At 33.7% G+C, this 20,887-nt stretch overlaps 2 protein-coding genes across 7 annotated transcripts; one reads left to right on the plus strand and one right to left on the minus strand.

Annotated features, from left to right (window-relative positions):
• Positions 1-780: 780 nt before the first annotated feature.
• Positions 781-2,848, plus strand: LOC112513349 (scarecrow-like protein 15). Its single transcript, XM_025119584.1, has one exon. It carries the CDS (start codon positions 1,192-1,194, stop codon positions 2,767-2,769), a length of 1,578 nt encoding a protein of 525 aa, XP_024975352.1. The 5' UTR covers positions 781-1,191; the 3' UTR covers positions 2,770-2,848.
• Positions 2,849-7,755: 4,907 nt separating this feature from the next.
• On the minus strand, positions 7,756-18,485 carry LOC112512364 (G-box-binding factor 1-like). Of its 6 annotated transcripts, none has more exons than XM_025118283.1 (13): positions 18,159-18,482; positions 16,290-16,354; positions 14,936-15,085; positions 14,813-14,857; positions 14,632-14,718; positions 14,439-14,528; positions 12,453-12,628; positions 12,240-12,294; positions 11,839-11,887; positions 11,523-11,749; positions 10,356-10,436; positions 8,234-8,359; positions 7,756-8,138 (listed from the first exon to the last, which is right to left on the minus strand). In XM_025118283.1, exons 3-13 carry the CDS (start codon positions 14,990-14,992, stop codon positions 8,052-8,054), a joined length of 1,080 nt encoding a protein of 359 aa, XP_024974051.1. In that variant the 5' UTR covers positions 14,993-15,085; positions 16,290-16,354; positions 18,159-18,482; the 3' UTR covers positions 7,756-8,051. The 6 variants fall into 6 exon arrangements, with proteins under 6 accessions (XP_024974051.1, XP_024974052.1, XP_024974054.1 ...); XM_025118284.1 differs by lacking the exon at positions 16,290-16,354 and having other exon boundaries at positions 18,159-18,239; positions 18,391-18,417; XM_025118286.1 differs by lacking the exon at positions 16,290-16,354 and having other exon boundaries at positions 10,356-10,433; positions 18,159-18,485.
• Between the last annotated feature and the right edge of the window lie 2,402 nt (positions 18,486-20,887).

A 20,887-nucleotide genomic window follows, 5' to 3' on the forward strand; every position in this document is an offset into this window, starting at 1 on the left:
GCTTTTGGAACATGTATTTGAACATACTTTGGTATTCCAGTGTCATATGTAGGATTGTTTAATAATAATGACATGTAAGTATTTTGAACACTTTTGATTGATTTTGGAACAATTTTATGTCAATTTATGAACGTCAATTGCTTTTTGTTTATATTTGGGTTATATACTTTATATTGTTTTACATATTAAAGTATTCAATCATTTTTTTATCAAAGTATTTTTAGTTTAAAAAATTCAAGTATTTATTAAAGTATTTTTAATTTAAAAAAATATAAGTAATTGTTAATTATTTCATTAAAGTAATTTTAGTTTAAAAAATATCAAAAAAGGCATTTTAATCATTTACCAGAATTTCTTTCCAATTTCAAAACTACATTTTGTTAAACAAACAGACATAATTTTAATCTTTTAAAAGATTTCATTCCAATTCTGTCAACCGAATAGATGATCAAACCTGACAGCAGTTCATTCCAATTCTTTCAAAATCAAATTTCTTTGACAAATACCATAAAAAATTCACTTTCGTTGTTCATAATAAATAATTAGAAGTGTGTAAGGGGTCGTTTACTAAACACTTACTTGGTAAATACTTAACGGATAAATTTTCTCATCGGATGAACATGAAAGGGGTCAAGAATCTTACCGTGTAAGAGCGATGAAAATGAGGGAAAGTCTTACCCGGTAAGTGAGGATGACAACTTTTACCCAGGTAAGCGATTACCTACTAAATTGTTGCATTCGATATGTTTTAATATATTAAAATTTTACGCATCAAAATAAATCATAGTGTTGACTTCTGTCGATAAACGTTTACCCAGTAAGCAATTGGGTAAATTACCGATAACTCTACTCTATCCCCTGGTTTACAACCGAAAACATACGAGGGCTACTTCTGCCATTAAAATTAAACCCAATTGAAAGGAAAGAAAAAAGTATTCCTTCCTTCACGAAGAAGCTCCCATGATATGGCTCAAATCAATCAATTCTCTCACTCTCTTCCTGTCTTGTCCACTCATTGGTGATCGTCCATGGCCGACCATACCCCACCACCCCTTCCCTCATCTATATCGCTGTTAAAATCATCGCCTCCAAAAGCCCCCAACTCACTTCTTTTTTCCCTCAAAAGCTTGAAGATTCAACTACAAGAGAAGGAAAAAGCTTTGGTTGCGTACCTGATTTTTCTTTTGAGGAATGAAATTGCCCTTTGCTTCACAGCAAAACAACCTATCTTCACCAGACGTAAAGCAGCAAATCATCGGTGCTGCTGCTGCTGCTGGTGCTGCTGCTGCTGCTGGTCGATACGAGCCTAAATCTGTGCTTGATATTTGCCGGAGTCCACCTGGTAAGACGTCGGAGTTCGATTGCGTTGATCGTAATAGCATTGTGTTATCATCATCGGAGGATCCGTTGCCGTTGGACAATTACGAACATGGAATCGTCACTCAGTTTGAAGAATGGGATTCTCTAATGAACGAATTAGGGCTTCATGATGATTCTGCAAAATCTGCTTTCTTGTCTGAACTTCCCGACCTCCCGCCGGTGCAACCGAAAGTGACTGCTCCGACTATGTCTCTTTTCTTACAATCCGATTTTGAGAACCCGAACCCTAACCCTAACCCTAACCCTAACCCTAACCCTAACCCGCTTGATTTCATGATCGACAACGGAAACGAGTTCGATTTCGTAGACGAGTTAATTCGGATCGCCGAGTGCTTTGAAACTCAGTCTCTTCAGCTGGCACAGGTGATATTGGCGCGGCTCAATCAGCGGCTTTGTTCACCAAACGGAAAAGCCCTCCAGCGAGCCGCGTTTTACTTCAAAGAAGCTCTTCAGCATCTGATCACCGGGTCAACTCGGCTGACTCAGTCTTCTTCCTCCTCTGAGATTGTACAAGCAATTAAAGCGTACAAAACGTTCTCCACTGTCTCGCCGATTCCGATGTTCTCTAACTTCACCGCCAATCAAGCGATCCTTGAAGCGGTTGACGGTGCGATGATAGTCCACGTCATCGATTTCGATATTGGAATCGGCGGTCATTGGGCTTCCTTCATGAAAGAGCTCGCCGAGAAAGCGGAGAATCGTAAGGTTAACTCGCCGGCGTTCAGAATCACCGCCGTCGTTCCGGAGGAGTACGTAACAGAATCGAGATTGATCAGAGACAATCTATTCCAGTTCGCTCTTGATCTAAAGCTAAGATTCGATATCGATTTCGTCTCCGTTCAAACTTTCGAGCACCTTTCGTTTAGAGCGATCAAGTTTATGGACGGAGAGATGATGGCTGTTCTATTGACTCCAACAATTTTCCGACGTATCGGCGCTGATTTCATCAAAGATCTTCGACAAATTTCTCCCAACGTAATCGTGCACGTCGATGGAGAAGGGTTGATGGGAGGCGGAACGTCGTTCTTCCGGCAGACGGTGATCGAGGGCTTAGAATTTTATTCAACGATTTTAGAATCACTGGAAGCTGCAAACGTTGGTATTGGAGTAGGAGGTGGAGATTGGTTAAGGAAGATTGAGATATTTGTGTTGCTGCCGAAGATAATAGCGGCGGTGGGGGCCGCCGGCCGCCATGTGACGCCGTGGAGGGAGGCGTTCAGTAGGGCGGGTATTCGACCGGTGGGACAGAGTCAGTTTGCTGACTTCCAAGCAGAGTGTTTACTGAGGAGGATTCAAGTCAGGGGATTCCACGTGGCGAAGCGACAAGGAGAGATGGTGCTTTGCTGGCACGATAGGCCACTCGTTGCCACGTCAGCCTGGAGGTGTTAGCCAATTAATAAAATATATAATTTTAAATAATAAAAATTGGAATCCTTTTTTCACATTTATATTTACCTTTATAATGTAAAACCAGGCAAAATAATAGAATATATCTTTCCGACCATAAAATGGTCGAGAAACTATTTTCGTATTTTTCTTTTTTTTTTTATATTATGATTTTATGTTGTTTTTGTTAGTTATATTTTATCTGTAATTTTAACCTTATTTATTTTATTTTAAATAATACAACTGAGAAATCATTAATACAGTGGTTGGTTATAACATATATGTATCACATATGTTAAATTACAAAATTTTAGTTTCGATGTTTTGGATATAAGAAGAAAGACAGTTTTATTTACCTATCTATGTTATCAACTACACTGCCCTTTGTGAGAAAAAAAAATATATGATATATTTGAGCAAAAAGTTGATTACCGACAACCCTAAACGATCTCACCTCCAAGGACACCACTCATTCATCAGATAAGACTAGTGGGAGGGTTTGGGATCAAACTCATGACCTGTCTTATATTTGGATAAAGTTGCACCATTTTTTTACCAACTGAGTTACACGTCAAAGACAATTATTTGTTATAATTATCTAATATTTGTATGTGAGATGAAGGTACACATTCGTTCTATTATCGAGACGAGCACAACTATGTGTATGCAAGACATAAAATAATATAGTTTTCTTTTTATATGCAATGAAAAATGCTATTTTGACTTTTGTTATAAACCCGTAAAAGGTCTATTAGAAAGACTTGATATGTACTTTCACATATAAAAGAAGATTCACATTTTTAACATAAAAATAGAATACATAAAGCAACTATAATATAAAATTACAGTTTTAGAAGACCATAAATTCATATCTTTATAAAAAGTAAATTACGTAAAGTAAATTACGTTTTTAGTCTCTGTGATATGTTAAAAACCGTAGATTTAGTCATCATGGTTTTGAGATTACGGGTTTATTCCCTATGGTTTGTAATTCATTTTATTTTCGTTGACGAAGCTAAACACTGTTTTTAAGTATTAGGGACTAAAATAGAAAGAAATTGTAACCATATGGACAAAAAACAATGAAGTTTAAACTTTAAGGACTAAAACGGTAATCGGTTGTATATTATAGGAATAAAAATCATAATTTCAAAATGGACGAAAATTAAAATTTTAGAAAATCATAGGAGCTAAAAACGTAATTTGCTCTTATAAGATGCATCAGGATAACAACGTTTCTAAATTAGACATAATTATGAAATTTCATCTTTTGGCTTGGGTTCATGTGAAACCAGTTTGTCTATGTTAGACTATATTTTTACATTTGAAACTTCACAGGAAAACACTGTTAAGGTAAAAAGAAAGTCGAACCTTCACAGCAAAAACACTGTGAAGGTTACATTCACAACGTTTTACTGTGAAGTTTCAAGTGTAAAAAAATGGTCTCACGAGACTTACGAAAACAGGCTGATCCACGTGATTCCGAGTCTTCACCCTCCCAAATTAAATGTCTGGATTACTATTTCAAATCATCTTTCAACTCAATCATTAAAAATATATTAAAATCAATAAAATTGATAGAGTCATTCTCCTCTTAATTCTAAAATGGAAACAATTTTTCTCTCTGTAATTATGAGAAAAATTGTTCTTTTCCAATTAAAAAGTTTACTAATTACATACTTGTCGGGCAATAGATTGAGAAAATAAACATCGGTTCTTTCTATTATTCACTTCATCTTGAAATAAATGTCCACAATGAAAAATGCATATGGTTTTCGGTAATAATTTTTAATTAATTAAAAATTATTATTCTTAATAATAGAAAGATCGATCTTCTTAAGGGCTGTTTACTTACCCCTTATTAGCCTCTTACCCAACAAGAACCACTTATCCCATTAAGAGGTATGTTGTTTACTTATTCACTTTTTCAATAAGCACAACTGACCACTCCTCTTTCCAGAAAACATTCGGTTAGCAACAAAGTTTATGTTGATCACGATCAGCGTATCTTCTCCTTGATTTCTTCCGATTTTATCCTCATCGCTCACTATTTCTATCGTCTTCCTCACATCATCAGATCATCGCTCCCCTTAATTGTTCTGCCTAAAGTAATCGACCTCACCTTCTTCCGATTTCATCTGTTGTTGTTGTCAGTCGGATTATGTCAAATTCAGGTACGATTTTCTTTATCGATTCAATGATACACATGTTGAAACACATATTTCATTCTATTGGGTCGAATTTCTTTGAAGATGTTCATAGTTCCAGTCAAACAATCTACTGGATCGAATATAGGGTTATATAAAACCATGAAGTTTAGTTGAAGCCTTGAAGGAAATAGTTAGGAAACAACCCCTTTGCTTGTGTCTACTGTAAGGAGATTATAAGTCTAATCTTGGTCATCTTGGTCATCTTGTAGTCTGCAATGGTTCCCATAGGCTGGTATATGGTGCTGGATTATGAGTTCATTGTGGCTTAAAATTTGTTCGTGTGTGTCTTTTGGTTCTATATTGTTTCATTAGCTTTTGTTCATATTGTCCTCTTTTAGGTCGATTGTGCAGGGATTAATTGGGGGTTCACCAAACCTCAACAAATTGAGTTATGGTGATTTAGATAGGGTTATATAAAACCATGAACTTGTTAAATTGATCAATCAACCATAACAAATGACTCTTTAAAGTAAAAATTAAAAAAAAAACACAATGGTAGCATTAACAAACCCAGAATGTTTAGAAGCACCAAGGTGAGCTTGAAAGAAAATAGAAAAAAGAACATGAGTTTTCATCTCTGAATGTTTATAAACAGTAACAAAATTTCGAAGAATATGGAATTGAAAGCGTAGGTGGGGTTGGTAATCACAGACACTGGTCTAAATCTCTTCATCTCCCATGTTCAGAAGTATTAGAGATAAATCTTTGCTGTCATTTCAACAATTATTCATATATAATATTCGGTAAATAGTTGCATTAATTTCAACACTTTGTTACATATAGGGTTATAATGGTTATTTTATTATTAAACAGCACCAAATCCAAAATACTTGGTAAACAGATTTTCTACAAACAACACTTACTCTAATCAGACCTCTTATTTCAGACAGCGCTTAACAGCTATTGTTGGTAAACGGCCCTTTAATCTCGTAATTAAAGATAGAATGGAAATGAAAACAGTTATTTTTTAAACTGAATACTTATTTTAAAATAAATTAAATTAAAAATAGGAATACTTGTTTTGAGACAGATAAAGTAGTAATCATAAGTCGCAAGCAACCCGTCATACCCATATTAGAAATCCAACATGAGACATGAGTGCGTTTATCGCTTCAACAATAATAACTTTTTTAAATTACGTGTCAACCAAAATGATGTAGATTTAATATAACAGAAAAACAATTATCCAGCTAATTTAAATGCAGATCTAAAAAGACCAAATGCACCCTCTACCATGCCAATACGTTGGATCTTTTTTTGGTCTCGAAAGCGTGATTAGCTTAAATCAATGTCTGTTTATTTAAGTTAGAGAGTAAAAACAAATTTGGTCTTTGTGGTTTGTCAGAAATAACATTTTTCGTCGCTGTAGTTTTAAAATTATAAGATGATCATCGTGTTTTTTCAAAAATGTTTGCATTTGATCCTTCATCTAAAGGCTGTTAAAAGATTTTGCAAATTTGTAATGAATTTTTGTTCTTTTATTGATTGTTTTGTCTTTTACTCGATCAAAATCGATTCTTCGATTTTGATCAATGGCTTTTTAGATAAAAGGATGAAAATATCCCTTATTTAACAGAATCTTTTGATGATTATTCGAGGGAGGGACCAAATCCAAACGTTTTTACAAACCATGATAATTATCTTATAATTTCAAAATTACAAAGATGAAAAGGATTATTTTTAACAAACCACATAGACCAATTTACTCTAAGTTATTAACAATGAGAGGTTGTTTGTTTACCTCTTAATAGTTTCATTAAGAGAGTATTTGAATCGTTAAAAGGTGCATGAAAAAAAAAATCAGCCTCTTATTGATTCTAAAACCCTCTGAATGATTTTGTATCATGTGTCTCCCTTAACCATTCAGCGCCCTAATTTCATTGTAAATAATTATCAAACAATTATATTTTATTTTACACTATATTATAAAAGCATCTTAATCATTCTGACTACTTATTCATTATGTACTAAATCATTTAACAACTGAGAAACAACCCCTAAATATTGCAAGTTCATTTTCTTTTTTTTTAGTAACAATGGCAAAAGAAAACTCAATTGTTTAGAAAAATCACTTGTTTGTCCTTTTTTTAAGGGGTATTTTTTAATAATTAAATTTTGTTTATCTTATATTATGTTAATTAGAGTAAACTACATTTTTAGTCCCTGTGGTTTACTAAAAGTTGCAACTTTCATTCCTATGCTTACGAAGTTATGATTGTTGTCCATGTGGTCTGTAACTATTTGCTGTTTCCGTCCTCATAGTTAACTCCGTCAGTGGTTTACAGTTAAGTATAAGGAACGAAAACAACAATAAATTGTAAAGCATAAAAACAAAAACAACAATGAACTATAAACCACAAGAACGAAAATCGTAATTTTAAAAACATAAGAACGAAAAATAGCAATTTTCAAAACAAAAGGCATTTACCAAATGGTTATCGGATAAGCGCTTATTGGCAAGAGTGGACCACTCTCGTTTACCTTATGGGTAATGTTCCCGGCCATCAAAATAGATTAATGGTAAGCGTTTCCGGCATGCGCTAACCGGCTAACTGGGTAAGAGTCATCACCCTCACTTACCGGGTAAGAAGACTCTTGATCCTTATCTTCCCTCCTATCAAGTAAAATTTTCGGTCCTTGTTATATTCACCTGGTAAAGCAAGTGAACCAGTAACCGCTTACCCAGTTAAAAGTGCTTAGCAAACGGGCCCGAAAGTAAGATTTCAATAGATTTATCCACCAAAAGGGAAAGGAATAAAATAAAATCAAATAAACATTTATAAAAAAGACAACATTCAAATTTCAACCACATAACTCAATATTTACCTCCAATTCTACAACAAGCAGAGGTCTTTGTATATTTAAAGTAAGGAAAGACATGAAAACAGTTGCACTGGGTAAGTAAAGAGTTACAAGTATGTGAAAAAAGAAAACACAGAATAGGTGAGCCACAACAACATTCTGAGTTCCTGTGACCGATCGATCCTAAACCCAAAACTCGAAAAAGACTTTGTCCTAATTTTATAACACTTTTTAAAAATTAATCACTAACTTGTTTCGCTATTATTGCATTTCTTAACTGTTACCTTCGTCTGCACGAGATTGAAGATGTGCATCGAGTTTCGACACTGCCTCGGGCCCACAAAACCTAGTTAAGTCATCCTGTTTGACCAAACATTCAAACCCGAAAGAGATTGTTGTTATTTTTTCGTTCATATTGGAGGGCAAAAGAGGGAGAGAGAGGAGTTGGTGTAAACCTTTATCGAATTATTTTCAGCAGTAAGCTTCTCGCATTCCTCCGACAGCCTTTGCAGCTCATCTCTGAGTGAATGATTCTCGTTGCTTAGTGCCTCTACTCTTGCCTGTAGCTCTTCACACTCGGCCTGGTGAAAATATTTGTTGATTAGTAGAATAAAGATAAACGTCCCTCCGTCTATTATGTCCGCTTTCTGGTTTCTAATGAGAATTTTATACTTGTTAATCAACTAAATGACAATTTTACCCTTAATAATCGAGTAATGGATCTCAGAATTAAGGATATACTAGAAAAGTAGACACTTTTGAAAATGGACATTTATATTGAAACAAATTAAAATAGAAACGTGGATGGTTACTTTGGGACAAATGGAATATTAGTGAACAGTGAAGATATTTCAGATGTTCCGACTCACTGAGGATGGAAATCAACAAGACAATCGAAAGCTAATTAGCAAGCTCGAGCTTACACCCAGCCATCTCGTTTGACTATGTTAGCTGAGGTCGACAGCTAAACGAGTTTAAACTATAAAAAACCACTAATCTTTAGTTTTTGGAGATTTTTAAGGGGAGTTTATTTGCAATGTTATTAAAAAATGGTTTATACAAAACAAACCCTATACAGGCTCAGCTGACAAAGGCTTGAGCTTTTGGTCAACTAAGATTTGAGTTCGCCTATCTCGACAAGCCATGACCCAAACCCAATCCTACCAAAAACTTCACAAACCAAGCAAGACCAGGCTCATCTTTTGCTCAAAAACACCAATAGGGTGCATTTGGTATTCAAACGGGATTGGACATGAGTGAACGGCACATGACAGGAAGAGCGAGAGTGAGGTAGGAAAGTGAAAGAATTGTGTAAGGTTTTAGGGGTTTTAATGTGAGATGGGTAGTCCAGTCTTTTATCTATCTGTCCCATCTCCCTGATTTTTGTTCCACCTATTTGTCTTGTACCACTTAGGCTTGTCTTGTCCAAGTCTAATATCATGTCAAACACGAGACAATAAGTTTTCTTTCTGCCATGGTCTGTCCCATCTATCCTTAGTAACAAATGCAGCCTTAATGACAACCAGTTTAGGTTCCCGTTTGATGATGTCAACTTCAAGAACAACCTGATATGTTATCTTTTCCTTGTATAATGGGTTGATAAAACTAGGAGTGTGGATTACATCCTTGCATATGTTTTCCTTCAACTCTAATTTCTCACATTATTTTTTATACTATTCTTCCAAAAGAGTAAGCAGTATTTTTGAAGGATTTTCTATGGGTTCAAAGCCAATACATGCAAGACTTCTTCTAAACAGGAATCAATTTCACGATCTCTTTTTTCAATTTTCTTGATAGAGTATCCTACCTTTGATATGTATAGCATCGTTTGTTGAACCTAACGAGCAGACTACTACAATTTCTAATGTGCATGGCAAATTTTAACCAACGGCACTTTTACCACCATCTGAAAATTTCATTATTTCAAATAAACGCCTCTGCAAAAGATTTAGTGGTTAGTCAAACGGTGTATTCAACTAACAAGTGAAAGAAGTAGAATTTCTATCTGTTTGGAAATACAAGCACAAATCCGTCCAAGGAAAACCATTAACACCTGTTTTCCAATGATCTATCACCCTATTTATTAAGTGTGTTTGGTACGTGGACCGGACTGGACTAGCGAGAGTGAGGTAAGCTTGTGAAAAAATTTTGTTAGGGTTTTAATTTGACATGGAAAGTTTGTAATTCAGCAAGCTTGTCCGTCTCCCTGATTTTTGTTACACGTATTTTGATGGGACAAAAAAATGCATTTTTGTCCACTCAGTCTTGTCTGGTCCGGTATAATTGTCGCACCAAACGTGGCACAAGAAGTTTTTGTTTTGTCATGTTCGGTCCTGCACACCAAGCGCACCCTAAATGTCCTTACATAATGGAATCTATGCATCATGCAGTTGAAATGGCTTGAGATCATAAAATAGAAGGCTGCAGGTCAGGGAGCCACTTTGTGCCAACGATTCCAAAGCAATACTATTCTTTAGCTCATGATGGCTTATTAATCGTTCTCCATACATACAGAGGAGTAGCTAAGTATGCAGTTGAGGCTATAAGATACATATCGAAGAAAAAGTGTTGTAATACCTGCTTGCGCAACCTTGATCTCCTAGCTGACTCTCGATTAGACTGCTTCCTCTTTTGTCTCTTCAGTTCACGCTCATCCTGCTGAGATGATACTTGCATCAGTTATAGTTCATATATATATATATATATATATGATGTGTTGGAAAGTTATTCGAGAACTGAAATGGCAATTGACCAAATTGATGAAATCTATCCCAGGAGAAAAGAACCAAGAGTCAAGACACAAGGGCCAATAAGTTGCACCAGCAAGATTTATACATTAACCCTTTACCCCTATGCTAGAGGAGAATTCTTCCTTATTTTTTGAGTAGTTTGAACACAATATTGAAAAGCGTATGGAAAACATAATGTAAAGCAACCCCATATCATTATTGTCCATAATATTACTTCCTTCGTCCTAAAATAAGTGTCCATATTTCTATTTTAGTTGGTCCCAAAATAAGTGTCCACTTTCAAAAGTGTCTACTTTCCAATTCTACCCTTAATTAAGAGATGGAGAAATTCATTAATCCCTTCATATTATTAAGGGTAAAATTGTCATTTAGTTGATGACAAAGTGTAATAGTTACACATTTCTAAAACTGTGCCTTTTTCATTGTGAACATTTTTTTTGGGAGGACGGAGTAAAACGAACAAAGAAACTAGTCAAAAATGGAAGCAGCGTGATTGAAGATCCAAATTGAGTCATTCATGCAAGCAAACTTATAATTTACAATCACTCCTCGTCTCCTAAATATATCTCGACTTAGGGGCCATCTACCAAATGTGTAAGAGCGAGCCAAGGACCGAGTGTCTTACCCGGTAAGTGAGAGCAATGACTCTTACCACAGTTAGCACTTACCGGATAAACTGTTGCATGTGATGTCGTTTTTGTTGACCAAAATCTTACCCGGTAAGTAAATGATTGTGTAGAATTTTATCGGTAAGTGCTTACCAGGTAATTGTTTGGTAAACGGCCCCTTAATTTCATCTGCAACTACATCATGCATCAGCTCTTAAACACTTCGGAAATTAGTTAATTATGAGAGTTTATGCTTGGTCATGCGAGGACCCTGACTCAGCATTGGTAATTAAGGGGATCCAAAAACACCATAAGAAAATCAGACACCAACAAGGATGGCATATCCACAAGACGAAAACCTATTAAAGAACTTTATTCAATCATACCTGAACCCACTGATCAGGCATCATTCCTTCCCGTCCCGTCATTGGTGGTGGCACTGCTGTTCGAGACACACCAGAAGGATTTGATCGAATTTTCATAGTTCCACTTCCAGTAGATGGATTCCACAAGTCCATCCCCATATTAAGATTGGTACCAGGCATAGAAACTAAAGGGTTCCCAGGTACTGACGTCTGAATATTGGCCCCAGAATTGTTATTCTGTGCATTGGCTGAAGATAATTGAAGATTATGATTTTATAACAACAACTCACGTAAACAGAGATAGAAAAGAACAAAAGATTAAAATATGCAGAATTACCATCTGCAAGCATTTGATTGAAGCTTCCTTTCTTGCCTCCAGAGTATTCCTGAAAGAATTAATTCAACATGTCAATACATACAGAAATAGAACATACTTACTGCTTCCTCCTTAATAAGACATTAAAAGTTAATAACCAAAACAGAAGAAAAAACTCAGACTAACAAGATGAAATGGCATGCAGTTTCACACATGACTAGAGAAAGAAAGCATGTTTAACATTTATATCTGACACAAAAAACATACATGTTGGACCAAAGGGCCTTTGGCCTAGCGGTATGTGAGTCCTTGGCTTTCTAGGAGGTCAAGGGTTCAAACCTCACCAAAGGTGAGGAGGGTGTGTGAGTTTATTTGTTCTATTTGCCGTATATAAATATTATATACTTCAAAAAAAAACATACATGTTGGTCATTTTCTTCACTTCCATCTGATGAACCATCACTTCCGCTTTCAGCGCTGTTCAGTTAAAAAATTACAATCAGCAAGGCACAATCTGAATCTACGATGAAAACAAGGGTCTCTGTGCATTGTAATTTGTAACAAATGGGAAAGAATGACATCATAAATCAAATTGAAGAAATGTAAATGCTGAAATCAATTCTATAACTAAAAACCTTTGGGTGGCACCATCATTCCCTGAACTTGATGCTGCCTTCCCACTCTCTCCAGTTCTAACACCAACAGCATTGCCATTTCCTGAAGTTCCCTTGGACTTCTTATTTGCAGCCCTTTCCTTGCCTTCGTAGGCCTTCGCTTCCATTTCTGCATTTGGTGGTGCAGTACTTGGTGTCTGCAAGGATAATAATAAGAAGAGAGAACTTAATATATATTTACACACATTTATATCTATCTTTACATACAAACACACGCAAACATGCGCAAACACACACACATATGTGTGTGTATATATATAAGTAGTCTGTTCTAAGGAAGGCCATAGCTAAGTTTGGCTATAAAATGGAAATCAAATCTACATACTTCAAATTTTCTTCTCTCTTATTGTGCATCAATCAAACCCCAAGAATCATTACCATTTTTAGTAGTCAACAAATTTAGATGCAAAAGGTATGATTAAATTGTATTTTCTAAAATTAAGATTAATTTTCCCCTTTTTGTACATCAATATAAAATCCATTTTTTCTGTTCATGTATTGTTAATATATCAAGCAACCACACATATCAGCATTCTTTATAAGATTTTAGTGAGCACCTATTATTTGAAAAAAAAAAAAACATTTTATGCAACTCTATAAGGATTATGCAATAAATGAAATTGACGGTCAGCAAAATAAATATTGGGAAGATTTCATCTGCCAAACAACCACATACATCAACATCTTCCTTTAGATTATAGTGAACACCTATAATTAAGAAAAAATTAATAATTGTTTGTGATCAAATTATGAAATAAAGAATTGACAATCAAGATAATAATGGGAACAATAGGCAAAACCGAACATGACCTCAGATAGGAGTGTGTGTAGACGTAAGACTGGGGTAGCAAATTGTGCTTAAGGACTCGTGGCTAATGGGGCCAGGGGAGGAGGCTTGGAGAGGTGGAGGATGAAATGGAAGAGGGTTAAAGAATCAACTCTTACAAACTTCATTTCTTTCACTTCATTATTTTATCTCTTTTTTGTTCTTTCAAAATTTTGTCGAACTTTCAGACCCAGAAGTTCTTCACAAAAGGTTTTTCACAAACATTTTTGCAAGTCAAGGTATTCATGGAAACAACCTGTCTACTCAGCAAGGTAAGGGTAAGGTCTGCTTACATCTTACCCTTTCTAGACGATACTCCGTGTGGAATTTACTCGGCTCTTCTGGTTTGGGTTGGGCATGACCGAAACAAAAATAACATATTAACATGCACTTTTGGGAGGAAAGACTAATAAAAATGAACATTGGCTTGTTTTTCCATATAATGATTTAAGAATCAGCATAATAAAAATCAAAATTCAATAAGCTGAACGTATGAATCATACTTATAGAATACCTGCTTTTAGAAGAGAAGAAATCTTCTAGAAAATACTAGTCTATAAGTTCTTTAAAGTAAAATTACATAACTTTAAAGTTATTTGATCAAAACCACAGTTTAGAACAGCGATTTGTAGCCAAGCTTAGATAAGGCTTGCCTTGGAATAGATTTTCCCACGTATATATTTTTGTGTATGCATCTCTACATATGAATGTATAACATACATATATGTATTAATGCATCTATATATAGTCATGTAGATAGATGTGTGTGTACATATATGCATTGTATACATGTCTGTGTGTGTATCTATCTATATATGTCCGTATGCATGTATATATGCATATATGATATGATATGTTTATCTATGTATTTACATACCGGCACACACACATAGATCTACAGTATTAATATTTATATCTGTGTATAGATGTATAGACGTATGTATACATGTTAGGGTGTGTGCACCAAAGGGCTAAAGGAAATACAGATTAGCAGGTGACTTGGATCCACCTATGGTATTTTCCAAGAGGACAATCATACCCTGCTGTACCATTTCCACGTATCTTTAACGTAGTGATGCAACTTTAATAACATAAAAGGAAAAAAAGAAAATTGTGATTACCATAGGCATACTAGGATGAGCATAAACTCCTGCTGGTGGATATAGAGCAGGGTATGGAACCGGAGTCCCATATGGTGACATCATAGGATGCTGAAATAATTCACACAAAAGGATAATCAAAGACTTGTCAGTTAGCATTTGCAGCACGAATCTCATAAATCTTTCAATTTAGCATGCAAGTTCACATGGTCACCTGGCCTCCCCATATGTAGGGATGAGGAGTCGGAGAAGCAACAGTTGAGGCAAAAAAGGGTGGAGTACCTCCAGCATTATAATAAGCCTAGACATGAAAGTTGTTAACTAAGATGAGGATCTATCTCAACATTCACTCTCATATGTAACAAGAAATTTAAACCAAATGTATAATACCACACCTGCATTGAGTTTGACCAATCGGCATATGAGGGTGGAGGTGCTTCCTGCGAATAAGAAGTAAGATGACTTTCAAGATACAAGCACAATACATTATATCATGCACAAAAGAAAGAGAGAGAAACCTGAGTTGAAGCAGGTTTGGAATGCTTAGCAGGTGAGCTCTCTTCCCCGGCCCCCATGAAATCTACAGGGAAAACTCAGTACGCAGCCTAAAAGGTTTAGTGTCTGCAAGTTAGACTTCTGTGTATCTTGAAATATAATCAAACAAGCACCTGTAGACATTAAATATAGTGCATGTTACCTACTGATGAACATAGGTGTCTCACATTAATTGGTTGACCAACAATATCTTGACCCTTAACTACCAGAGCGTTATACATTTTGCCTGGCCGAAAAGCTACATCTAGTAGTTATTATGTCAAAGATAATCAATTGCCACACTAAAACCATGATATCTTCATTTCTAAGTTCTAGTGTTTACCAATATTGACAGCATTAGACTAACATGGTCCTGTAATTAGGAGTAAATCTAAGAATAAATTACAAGTAAATATAATAATACAAACCTCGTAAAATTTTATACTCCTTTCGACATACGACCTCAAACTATATTGTAGTTCATTAGATGTTTTTCCGAAAGTATCCCTTCCTTCAATTTAAGCCTATTCTAGTAACACTTTATCTTCCAATTCATCTAGATGTAGTCATGATATAGGGTAGCACATATGATATCCTGCTCTTAAAAATATCTATGCTGACTATCAGCCTAAAGTGTTGAATGCTATCCTACGTAATTGTTTATTTCATCTTTCAAAGCCATTTACGCATGTTATAAGGATTTTGAAAGTCTAGCAATGTCAATGGAGGGGTTGAGGATGACAAAATGTCTGGAGCATGTCCCCAAAAGATGTGCCTAAACATGATATAGGAGAGGTTGATGAGTTCTTATAGGACAAGTGCAAGGTGATTGAAATGACACCATGCATCAGGATAGTTATGAGACCATAAAATTAGAAGGAAAAAACGTATAAGGTAAGTTATATAGGAGGAATGTGAAACTCTTGAAGGGTTTAAATGTTAAGCCACCTTCATGTAGCCAAAAGCTGAAAGATAGGACAGCCAGAAGGATAGTATTATGAAATAAGAGATGTGAGAGTTTCAGTTGGCTTAGGAGAAATGAAGAAATGTTGAAAATTATGTAAATGAATCAACGGTGAGTAAAACGAGCTATTCATGATAACCAAGCAAGAAGTAAGAGACTTCATAAGCAGTACCGCAGACTTTAGACATCATATTAAAGCGAATAGACCATTTTAATCTATCGTGTTCAATATACTATTACACATCTTTCTCTTACAAATGAACACAAAAAATCAATTAACTGAGAAGTGATGCATGTTTGGCTCAAACCTGAACTCCGATATCATCATCTCATAAAAACAGAGACGAAAGGAAATTTACAAATACAAACCATACCCTCTATATATCAGGCTTAACAACCAAAGCCCTCCACTAAATCAAGTAGACCTCAACCTCTCCTCCTTTTGGATCAATGCAAATTCAAATATGGGCCATAGAAAATATTAGACACGGATCAAAATAAGAGAAACACGCAACATTTAGTGGTTTTATCAAATGAGGAAGTGCAGGCTTCATATTACTTCTGATTCAAACTTTAACTGCAGAATTATTTGCATGTTGTTAAAAAAGACTATCAAAAACACCCACTAACAATCATGTTGCTATTAGGGCAGTTTGCAACTTTGCATGAAGATGACAATATACAAGAATGGTTATATTTTTCTATTTTTGGGGTGCATGCCTAAGATGGAGGAGGCAGTTTACATATGTGCTATGATGGACATACTAATTGTCACCATGCCATCACTAGTACAAAGACATAACAGAAAACAAAAGAAAACAAGCATAAGCATTACAAAAAACAAACAAATACTTGTGAATTGTAATAAGAATTAACAGATTCAAGGAATGGAACAAAAAGAAGAGGGGCCACATTGTTTTAAGAACAGACCTTTTCATGATATGCTAACTAAATTCTACACACAAAATGGACAATAGTAAACGTTAATATATTGGTATTTTTCCTTTTTTTCCCTTGGTTTACAACATAGACATCGTTAGCATTAGTAATTGATAATTTGATATGACGTAACTAAATGGATTGTGTAGAACATGGAAGGTTGTTTTAGTCTTCATAGACTATGACAGTTAAGATGAAGCATGATTTTCAATTTTTCCATCCCCTGCGCCACTAATGATATATTTAACAAGGTTTTGCCCATTCCTCTTAACATCTTGAGCAACATCAATTTGGGACGATGTGGACTTATGCATTTCTAATAATTTATTTGTCTCACATGTCTTTCATGAAAATCCTCATTACATCGTGAATTAAAATAGACCCAACATAAATCTTTTGGCTCATTTGGGATTAAGGTAATTGGCTAGTACAACCGAGAAATGCTTCTGCAGACACAGTTGTAAGCTGGTCATTATTAGATTCCAAAAAAAAAGATGTGTTAATTAAAACGTCAAGAATAATCTCAAGTTACCATCATGGTGTTTGTATTTGTGTAGGAGATGAAAGACGGTAATTGCATAAATAATAGCTTTATAATGATCATATAAATGAATTTGTAATCAACATCTAGTCAAGGAATTTAATTTATGATTCACTACCATCAGTCACTAAACAAGTGCATCACATGGTTGAAACCTTTATTCTGCATTCCTAGGTAACAATCATATATTTGCTTTATCTCTTAACAAATATGGGAATCATTAATTCATCCATTAGTGCCTGTCTTATGCTTTTTTTGACACACCCCTAGCAAACACAATTAAGCTTCCTTTACCACCATTTTCTTCCATCAAGTATACAGCCTTCCCTCTCAGATTGAATAATTCCTTCACCGAAACATTTTTTTAACTGTTCTATGTACCCTTTTAAACTCTTTTCCATAAAGTGGAAAAACGAAATATTTACATAAAAAGACATGTTTCATTCTTTCTTTATCTCAATGCTACCCATGTCCAATAAGAGCCCACCCTACTTACAGTCACAACCTCCGCCATGAAACGCCTAAGCAAATTACAAAAACTACACAACAGTTAGTCTCGACAATTCAATTAAAACCCCCATAAATATCAGATCTGGCTCCGCAATTTGAACAATTATTCACCAAATCACCATATAGCGTAAAAGTTCGAAATTATCTATTTATTTCTGCCAAGATACATAATTACTCGCATACTAATTAGGATGTGTGTGTCAGCGTGCGAATATAGAGGAAACTAAAATGTAGAGAGAGGAGAGAGACTAACTTGTTCGGCTGTCCGCTTCGGAAGGGACGAGGATGAGGTGGAGGATGCTAGTTCTACTAAGACCGACACCAATTTCTAAGACTACGGGAGAAATTGAAATAGATTAATCCCAGATAAAGTAGGGTTCTTTCTTCTGGTTTACTTTCCAACAACTATTCGCTATTGCCCAAAAAACTAACAATTTTGAAATTCAAAAGTAGCTAAGAAGGAGGAAGGTCGTTCACATGCTTACAATTGATGCCGTGAGTAAGGCGGAGGTGGAGGTGGAGGTGGCGGTGGCGGAGGGGGGAGACCACCGTGAGAAAATGGTGGTGAAGTGGTTCGGGAGGGAGTAGGGTTAGAGGGATGACATGTGAGGGTGAGGAAGGATCCAGATGTTAAAGAGGGAGTGGATAGACCGCATGACGAGGCAAAAACGTTTTGTTGATGACTCGGTAACTATTAAACCGGATAATTTATTTTAAAGATTTATATATTTTTGTAGAATTGGATTCAGGACAGAAGTGAGAAGTATAAGAATAAAATTTCATCCTTAAATGTATATTAGGATATGATATATTGGATCAATCCTTATATCAAACATGATTTATAAGTGGATTTGAGATTAAAAGTGATCAATGGTCTAAACATTTTCTTTTGTTTCTAACTTTAACTTTCATTCTCATACGATTATTTGTCTGTTACCGTAATATTATATATGGGTTAGATTCAGGTGAGAATGTAAGTTGTAGTGAGAAGGGTGAGAAAGGATTTATACTCTTAGATTAATCCTAATTGAAACACTAATACGATGCACCGAGATTCATCCTATCAATTCTCGTGATAAACATAATCATAAGTGGTGGTGAGATAAAAAGTGATCAAAGATCCAGATCTTTTTTTATGCTTCTCATTATAACTTTTATTTTCACACGATCTTTCATATATATATATATATATATATATATATCTATACTATATTATAAATTATTTGACAAAAACTTTTAAAAACAAATTTTTATGCATAAAGTACCGTTTATTGATGCATATTACTTAAAATTCAAGATTACAAGTAATTTTGCGTAAGTACAACTTATTAAAGCTCCATTTTTAAATCCGTATAACTAACTACTGATAGACATAATTAAATACAAGATAAACATTCATTTTAGATATAGAAAATCAAAAATATAATTAAGATAATTATTGAGTTTTAACAGATTGTTTAATAATTATCTTTATAAAAAATTATATTGTTAAACTAAAAAAATTACATTGTTATTAAATCTAAATTAAATTATAATAAAAAACGAATTAGAGAAGTTACACCAAAAAAACAAGATATTTATATTATATTATAAAGCATTTGACAAAAACTCTTAAAAAACACTTTTTATGCGTAGAGTATTGTTTATTAATGCATATTACTTAAAACTTACGATTGCAAGTAGATTGTGCGTAAGTACAACTTATTAAAGCTTCATATCTAATTTGTGTAACTAACTGCAAATAAACATAATCAAATACAGGATAAACATCTCATTTTAAATATAAAAAATCTAAAATATAATTAGGATAAATATTGAGTTCTAACAGAATACTTAATTATTATCTTTATAAAATGTTATATTATCAAACCAAAAATAAATTATTTCGTTATTAAACATAAATTAAATTATAATAAAAAAATAAATTTAAAAATTACATAAAATCTATACTATATTATAAAACATTTGACAAAAACTCTTAAAAACCTCTTTTTATGCGTAGAGTACTGTTTATTAATGCATATTACTTAAAACTCAAGATTGCAAGTAGATTGTGCGTAAGTACAACTTATTAAAGCTTCATATCTGAATTCGTGTAACTAACTGCAGATAAACATAATCAAATACAGGATAAACATCTCATTTTAAATATAAAAAATCTAAAATATAATTATGATAATCATTGAGTTCTAACAGAATACTTAATTATTATCTTTATAAAATGTTATATATTTAAACTAAAAATAAATTATTTTGTTATTAAACTTAAATTAAATTATAATAAAAAAATAAATTAAAGAAATTACGTAAAAATTGGGAACTTTTAAATAGTTGATTTGATATTAACATTGACATTTATTTTTTCAAAATTTTATGATATCTTCAAATTTATATTTTATTTAAAAATAAAATCATTATTTTCTTTATTAAACTTAAATTAAATTATAATAAAAAAAATAAAAAAATTACATAAAAAATGAGAACTTTTAAATAGTTGATTTGATATTAACATTGATATTTATTTTTTTCAAATTTTTATGATATCTTCAAATTTATATTTTATTCAAAAATAAAATTATTATTGTTTTCTTAAAATCACATAAAATCATATTATAACATTGACAGAGACAAATAATAAAATAGAACATTAAAATCGAGATGTGTCTCGCTGCATTGCACGAGTACTCTTCTAATATATATATATATATATATATATAGATATATATATAGATATATATATATATATATATATATAAATATAAACGTGGACACTGACTTAGGCCCTCCATTTTATTTGATCTAATAACTCACTTAAATATAGTTTTTAATTAAAATTATTAATTAAGATTATMAGAGGTAAAAAAGAAATTTAATTTCAATCTAGGCCTACTCTTTTTGACTCTTTATTTTCTTTTTTAATTAAAAAAATTTACCTCCTCAAAAGTTTAAAATTAATAATATTTTAATCAAACAAATTACATA

This window comes from Cynara cardunculus (genome assembly GCF_001531365.2).
Source record: "Cynara cardunculus var. scolymus isolate 2C chromosome LG 5, CcrdV1, whole genome shotgun sequence".
In the NCBI taxonomy this organism is placed as follows: domain Eukaryota; kingdom Viridiplantae; phylum Streptophyta; class Magnoliopsida; order Asterales; family Asteraceae; genus Cynara; species Cynara cardunculus.